An 8,375-nucleotide genomic window follows, 5' to 3' on the forward strand; every position below is an offset into this window, starting at 1 on the left:
AATACAGCAGAACTGTGTGAAAGATACTAAAAGCTGCACACTTTATGAATGAAAAATAATGCATTGTGCGATAGGCAGCCCTAAGTGTCCTTCTGGTTTGCAATGCAGTCCAAGCTGTTATTACAGCTGCGGTACATGGGCTCCAGGAATAGCTGGCTGTTGAACTATCCATTCATTATTGGTCACAGGAATCCTAGTTTTTAGTGCAGCTCCCTCATATTACTCGAAGGTAACTCAGCCCCCAGGTCACCCTGCTGCAGTGTGGGCGGAGCCGCCGTTCTGTCAGAACCGCAGCAACTAGTCGAAGATGTTTTGTGGACTGCGGTGAGCTAACAGCCAATCAGACTGCAGGACAAAAACCGCGGGACTCTGAGGAGAGGAAACTTCGGGTGTTCGCTGAGGAGAATTGAGCCGTAAGGAAGGTGTTGTACGGCAGGTTTGTGACATTGTCACAGATATTTGTTTGCTACAATTACACCACTGGAGTTACCTGTGAGAGTTACCCATTGTGCTCAGAAGCAGCCTATTAACTCAAATCTCACCCACCCTGTAAATGACAGACCTAGAGTTTGGAATTTTGGAATCTTTAATAGTCACTTTTTAGGCCTGCAGTGATTATGCATTTTTTGTTGATATGTTTGTACTACTACTCCCTCTAACATCATGGTGGTTAGTTTTAGGAAAACCAAGGTTACATAGAGATGAAATGATGAGGCGTGTACTGTCATAGATGGAGAGAAGTTCATTGTTAGATGTAAACTCCTAAAAAGCTGTCAAGTGGCTGAGGTGGCCAAAGTCATGGAGGAAGTCTGCCATACATGTAACTACTGATTCACATCCTGCTAGTCAAACACTTGTCCCTGATACAACAAGATCGCCCCTCTGCGGCCATATTGCTGCCACATTCTATCTGACGGCCCATTTGTGTATTCACTCGCCAGGACGAGCACTGTACACACATCAGACTCTCATACTAGCTCTAAAGTGATAAATGAGGAGAAACATCTGTCTTCAGTCATGTTAAGCAGTGTACACACTTCCAATAATTATTGTTGGTAATGAACGACCAATTGCCAGAAAATCGTTCACAAAAAAGGTGACCGCCGACGACGACGAACGAGGATTGTCGTTGGAAATGAACAACCGTCCCTGTCTCTGATTGGCAGAGGATCGTTCGCTATCTATCGTGTGTACGGTCGTTCAGTGATCGCGCATGTTTCTGCAATACACTTTCTCCTTTACATGTCACTTCCTGCATCGTTCAAACGATTGTATCTAGCGTGTGTACAGTATTGGAGGAATATATTTGAACGATCATATCGTTACAGCATGTACAGAATTGTGCACAATACGATCCTTCAAATATAATTGTGCATAATCGTTGAACGGTCATAATCGTTCGTTTTCTAACGATAATTATTGGAAATGTGTACCTAGCTTTAGTCTCAGGTGAAAATCTGGTGTGTGTACAGTGCTCTCCCAACATTGTTTATCAATCTGCCCTGGAGGATTGTAGAACGACTGATTGGAATTGACCACTGTGCTTTCCTCCTTAGGAGGAGTGCTGCCCATTCTCCTTCTTCTTTTTATAAAACAGTACAGTGCTCATTCATAAATTTTTCATTGGAAATCATCAAGAGAAATAATTTCCAGTTATAGCAACCTATGTATCCGATGTCTGTATGGGGCTTAAGGCTTTCATGGTATAGTATGCTGGCAAGATACTTAAAGTGGACATAAACTGAAAACTTTTACTTTAAATAAATAATAATAAGGGTTGTCTTCCCTTTATGTAAAGTAAAAAAATGATTTATTTTTTTAAGTGCAACACTCTTTTTTTTTGACAGTACTTCCCCTTTGCCGCGGTGATCCGGCTGCTTCTTCTCGGAATTCCCTGATCTCTGGCTTGTGCGGAAGGAGCTCTTTCATTACCCCCCTGGCGGTAATCCCAAATGTGGCTCGGGGTGAGATTTCATTACAAAAAGCGGTAACCCTGAGCCAACCTGAGGGCTTACCTGGTCCTCATGAGCCCGCTGTGTCCTCCAGCAATGCCGGCCCAGCATCTGTGAGTACTTGGTGATGCCCGGCATCTCTATCCAGATGCTGGGCGGGCATGTGATATGTGTGCGGGTGGGGGCGGAACCAGTGGGAAATATAAAATAAGAATTTTTAAATGCCAAATGTACCACTTTTTTTAAAAATAATCATACTGCCGGAAAGGTTAATGGAAAAAAATAGTGCTGATCCCACGTATGCGCAGTGAGATCGGCAATCTTTTTTTCTGCATCTACGTTACCCGATCTCCTGCCTGCGCAGTGTGAGATCAGGTGACACCGGAAGAAGATTTTGCGCCCGGCCCCCTTCTGCGCAGGGCCAGGACAACATGGGACCCAAAAGAAGAAACCTCCCCACGGATCCACAGACCTGTGGGATTAGGTGTGTTTTATTTTTATTTTGGGTTTAGTTCTTGCTAATTTTAAAACTGAGCCCTGGGGAAAATGAAAAACTACCCTTGAAATGAAGCTTCTCCTAGGCTTCCTGAGGACCGGTTATTTAACAGATGGGTGCATGGGCAATTGTTTTTTTATAATTATAGTAAAATGGTAATATGTTACATTTGTATAATTTAGTTTGACTGTGCTAACCTGCATACCAATTCTCACTCTTATGAGGAAATGTAGTGCATTTACACCTTGATTCTGACCTGTATGGCATGTTTGTATATGATTTACAATAATCAGAGTTGCATGGGTGCTGATATACTTGTCAGTGCTATAAAACTAGCTGGGGCATGAGGGCTGGAGCTGGGAACATGGGACTGACCCCTAATTTGTATAGCTGTCATGAACAATGCTAATTATGCTTGCACAGCTAACAACTTTTTCAAATCATCCCAACCTCTTGAAAAGGTCCTAATTTTTGGTCTCTTCTATGTAATTCATCTACTATCTCATGATACCATTGATTTATAACATACAAATTACAATATTGTAGTTTTGGCAGTTTTCCATGTTTTGATATAATGTTTTGAATCCGATAAAGTTTATTATAATCTTATTCAAATACCATGTCATTTTTGCAGTTATCATGAAATCAATGGATGACCAAGTAGTTGAGGAAGAAGCAGGGTTTAATGATGATGAGGTAAGACACAACTCACTAATAAATACTTGGCAAGGAACCCTTCAGTTATGAAAATAATTGTATTTGCCATTTTCTGTTCACCAAGTGTATAGAAAGTATTAGCTTTACTTTATTAGTAATGTTTCCTGGTTGACTTAATTGAGAAATGGATAAACTGGTCTTGTATACTATACTGCCCAATGCCCTTTGTTACATTTAGTATACATAACAATGCTTTATGCCTTCTGAAAAGTGGTTACATGAAAATCAATAGTCCTATGTATATATGCATGCCTTTTATATTTCATCGAATAAAGCAAAGCAAGCATGAAAAGAGAAATAAATAGAGAAAGTATTTCTAATTGTACAAAGATGTACTAACTTTGCATGGACACATTTGTTGGTACCTTTAGAAAACAAATGGATTAAGGTTATTTTATTAACTAGCTGTTGTCTTTAATTCGTTTTACACATGTCTTCAATTGTTCAATCAGTCTTTCCACTTATTAAAAGAAGAAGAAAAGTATTCTCTCTGCTGTGTAGTATCATCATATGTCTCAGACTGAACATGGACCAGAGAAAGCAAATGCTTGTTGTCTGAAGTGATCAGAAAGAGAATTAGATGAGCGTGTTAAAGTCAAAGGCTAGAAGACCATCTCCAAGCAACTTGATGTTCTTTTGACAACAGTTGCCATTTATTAGGAATTACTAAGGTTCATGAGATTGTCGCCAACATCCCTGGACCCTGGACCACAAGAGGAAAATCCTACCCAGAATAGACAGAAGGATAGTAGTAATCTAGACAAAAAGATCCATTGGTGTCTGATAGCACCATCTGTTGCTTTTTGAGTGACAGTGGATAGCAAAAGACCCAGGACGACTCCGCTGTTCAAAGAAAAATCTAAACAAAAAGCCAGACTGGAGTTTGCTAAAATGCATTTTGACAAGCTTCAGTGCAGAATGTCATTTGGACAAATGAGACAAAACCTGTGCGCATTCTGGCGGGCCACATTAGCTCTTTGTTCAATGGGGAAAATTTGGGACAGCATCTAGCACAGAGTGCCTTGAGCCTGTGTAGGGAAATCTTAAGACTATGAAGGCATTCTGGAGAGAAACGTGCTGCCAGTGTCCTAGCACATGGATTCTCTAAAAAGGTAACAACCCAGAAGAGACAGCTAAAGCACTGAGAATTACTCAGAACAAAACATTGAACTATGAGGTAGCCTTCTATAGTTTGAAAGAAGTGAAATTTGCAGTCTGGAAATGGCACCCCTTCAAACCTGGCACAGCAGGAGCAGTTTGCTCAGGAAGAATGGGCCAAATCACTTGTTAAGGGGTGTGGAAGTCTCTCTGGTATCTACAGCAGTGGTCGCCAACCTTTTCGGACCCACAGTCCACTACATTTACACTCACTAAGGGGAAGGAATTTCCCCCAAAGTGACGTCATGATGCTAGCGGGCTCCCATCACAGGTCTGAGCCTGCTGCGATAGGAGAGGGCTGCGAATTTTGTTTTTAAATTCAGCCACTATATTTGTGAAGATGACCACTGTCACTGGACAGAAAACAAAGGAAAATCCAAAATGGTATTCTTGTCTAAAAGTAGAATCTCCTCCCACATCAGAAGGCTACTTTCCCCAATGTCACTTTGCAAAAAAAAGTAATACAAAAATGACATTTTAACCCTTTATACCACTTTATCTAAAATAAAAATTTTGGCCAGGTATACACTAAAACACGTTTTGACACAAGCACTAAATGCAGTTATAGTAATATGTCTCCAATGTTTTTCCCACCTTTTCAAAAGTTTTTACTAAGACTCGCATTTGTGGTATATTTGATGGAACATTTCTGTAACAGCATGAAAACAAATTGCTTGGCTTCCATATAATTTTGTAAATTGTAGACACCACTTGCTTTCCCCCCCTTTTTTTGTTCATTTTCCCAATCTCCCAGGGACACTTTAGAAACGTTTCCAGTAGTAGATGCCTATGGTATGCTTGCTCTACAGGACATAAACAGCAGCAGCAAAAGGCTAATGTTTTGTGTGTTCTATGAAGCATTCGTCTTCCTTTAGAAATAGGAATGCATTCAGGAATTCACCATTCGTGAATATAGACAGTAGTGAAAGTGTTGTGTCCCTTAAAGATACATTTCAGTATCGGGGCCAGTATCAAAGATACTTTGAAGGGTTTTTAAGATACTACATCCCAAACCATAGTTCCTAAATCATCAGATTGTGTTAGATTCAGAGTCAGATTGTGAAACAGGCAAGCATAAGGAGGAAGAAAAAAATTGGGAAAGGAAAGATGCAGAAGAGTCTTGACTGTTCTTATGAAATCAGAGACAAATGCAGTTCATATACTTGCCACTAGATGTCACCCACGTTTAAGCAGATTTTTTACTGGCGTTTTAAAGGCAAAAATCTTGGTTTTTACTTAAAGCAAACCAATCATCAAAATGTTCTACTTTAGGCTGGGACTACACAGATGGTTTTAAAAATGCATGAAAATGTTTCTCTTTAAAACCCTAAAAAACTCTTTGCTCTGACGTGTATATAAAAGTTTTACTTTTAACCCTTTCAGGGAATGAGTACAACGGTACATAAAACCCCTTACTCATTTACTGAAAGGGTTAAAAATATGTTTAAAAAAATAATACGAGGCTTTAATGTTAAAGCATTTTATTGTGTGTGTTTTGTGTAACTTTAACTTTTTTATATGTTGTCCACAATGAAAGAATGATAGTGTGGGATCCCCGTGCACTAGAGGGCAAATGAGGGCAAGTTTCCCTATTCACCTCTAGTGCTCCGTGATTGGCTGAGGAAAGGGAAACCCTTATGGCAGGTCTGGCGTCATCAGGATTTTCCTTTCCCTAGCCAATTATGGAGCAGAGCAGTCAGCAAAGCAGTTTCGTTTTTTTATTGCTCCTGCAGCCCTAGAGGAGCTGTGACGTGTTCTGTATCCAAGAACACATACCACAGTTCCACTAGGGCTGCGGGAGCAATCAGGAAAGTGGAGCTGTCAGCATAGCAGAGCTCTGCTGATTGCTCCGCTCCATGATTGGCTGAGGAAAGGGAAATCCTGATGGCGGCTCAAGCGTCATCAGTGTTTCCTTGTCCTCAGCCATTCAGCACTAGAGGGGAATGGGGACAAGTCTAGTGCTGAATGGCTGAGAAAAGCAAAATCCTGATGGCGGCTCAAGCGGGTTCATCAGTATTTCCCTTTCCGCAGCCAATCAACTGAGCACTAGATGTGAATGTGGAGACTTGTCCTCCTTTGCCCTTTAGTGCCTGGGGATACCACACTGTCAGGAATCCCACGGCTGTGCTCATATCATGAATGCAGCCGTGGGAATCATCCTTTCATTGTGGGATAACATGTAAAAAAAAGTTTAAGTTACACAAAACACACACATTCAATAAAATATTTTAACATTAAATCCCCTATTGTTTTCAATGAAAGCTTTCATAAAAGCTTAAAAACACTTGTAAAAGCCTCCATTGAAGCGTTTTCCCACGTTTTCTCATGTTTACCCACATTTACCCTGCATTTAAATTTTTAAAACGTTGCAAGGAACTTTCTCTATACCGCTCAAAAATCAAGGAAACATCCTGATGTAGATTAGTCTATTGGAATGCATGGGAATTTTAAACATGGACTTTTAAAGCCGCAGGTTAAACGCTGGGGAAAACGTCCGTGTAGACTAAAGCTATGTACATAAGTCCAATGGTTCTCGTCCGATAACCGGCTCAGGGCTGATATCGGGGAGAATCTGGAGTGTGTACAGCGCCAGTCGTCCATTGTCCCTCTGGTTTTTATAACTGCATGAAAATGGAAATTGTAACCCAGTTTTCCTCTGAACGAATGAACCTGGGAATGATTATAGGTAGTGGATGCCTAAAAAAGTGATCTTTCCTTTTTTTGGAAATAAGCCTGTCCTATTATACTTTAGTTAGGTAAATCAGAGTACATTTAAAGTATTTTTATATAATTGCTTATTATACCTTATGTTTTACTAGAAATGCTAATATAATAAATGGTCATACGTTTAAAAAAATGTTTTGTGAAGCATATTAACTTTGTATTTATATTTTCTCTAACTTTAGGATTCTTTTTTCCAAGATATTGACATGTTACAAAAGCATGGCATTGTAAGTATAAAATGTTGGACACTAATAGTTTTGATAAGGTGCAGTATTGAATGGATTTACTGGTACACAGGGGTTTAACATACCCAGAAAATACGCAGGAAGTACTTGTAGATGGACATTAATACCTAATAGTAGGCTAGTAAAATGATGAAAATATTTTTTCAATAAACCTACTTGCTGTGCTGCATGTGTACAGAGTATAAGGAGGGATACGGTACTTTTTTTTTTGGGATGTCAACATATAATTATACATTTATATAAGATTAAAAGGTTGCTGGTTAAAAGCACATCTAAATCCAGAAAACAAAGCATAATTACATTGCAGCCTACCAGCCCTTTGATGTGATGGCTGCAGCATTAGCCTTCTTGTGGATCAACTATGTCCTAAGGGTTTTTATCTGGAAGGTATTTATTTCCTTAGTGGTCTAATCTGATGGACTTATGTCTTTTTTTTCTACCCAGCTAGGGATGGGTAAGTGCTTGCCTTTAGGGCTAGCTAGCATTAAGGCAGTAGTTCACAGTGGTTGAACCACCTAATTAAAAAAGCACTGCTAAAACTCACCTTTTGATGAAAACTCCACTCACTTTGGAAAAAAGTTACCTTCTGTTACCATTCTATGTTTAGGGAAACAAATGAAATGAAGAAAACAAATGTTAGCCTATAGATACACTTGCATAAAAAAAAAAAAAACATGTTTATTATAATATTTATCCCATTGTCTTCGGCCATCCTACTTGACACATCCTTTAGTCTCTGTCCTCTTGGGACTCTTCATTTTAAATGAATTGCCATTGAGGTTTTTTCTGTATATTGATTTCAACACTAAACACTAAGATTACTCTGTGTAATACAGGGGTCCCTGTATACCCCTATATGTTGATATGGGTTGGTGACATTCAAAAGAAAGACACCACTAGAAGGAGAAATGTGCAGTGCCTCAAAAGGCTGCATCACTAACAACCACACTCTACATTTGAGAGGTGTGGTTACAAAGATTTTGTATACTGTACAATTAAACACTTAGAAGAATTCTATCCATTTCCATTACCAAATACAGGTTTTTGAGTCTGATGAAACAGAGAAGACTCTGTGAAACATGT

At 39.5% G+C, this 8,375-nt stretch overlaps 1 protein-coding gene across 1 annotated transcript in view; it reads left to right on the plus strand.

The window, feature by feature from the left end:
• The first annotated feature begins 319 nt into the window (after positions 1-319).
• Positions 320-8,375, plus strand: part of DMC1 (DNA meiotic recombinase 1) — a 24,303-nt gene continuing 16,247 nt past the window's right edge. The window contains exons 1-4 of the mRNA XM_072421097.1: positions 320-436; positions 1,848-1,964; positions 3,083-3,144; positions 7,230-7,274. Coding sequence (XP_072277198.1) covers positions 3,088-3,144; positions 7,230-7,274 — 102 coding nt within the window. The 5' untranslated portion in view covers positions 320-436; positions 1,848-1,964; positions 3,083-3,087. The remainder of the gene's footprint in view (positions 437-1,847; positions 1,965-3,082; positions 3,145-7,229; positions 7,275-8,375) is intronic.

The sequence above is a fragment of the Pyxicephalus adspersus genome, chromosome 8 (genome assembly GCF_032062135.1).
Source record: "Pyxicephalus adspersus chromosome 8, UCB_Pads_2.0, whole genome shotgun sequence".
In the NCBI taxonomy this organism is placed as follows: Eukaryota; Metazoa; Chordata; class Amphibia; order Anura; family Pyxicephalidae; genus Pyxicephalus; species Pyxicephalus adspersus.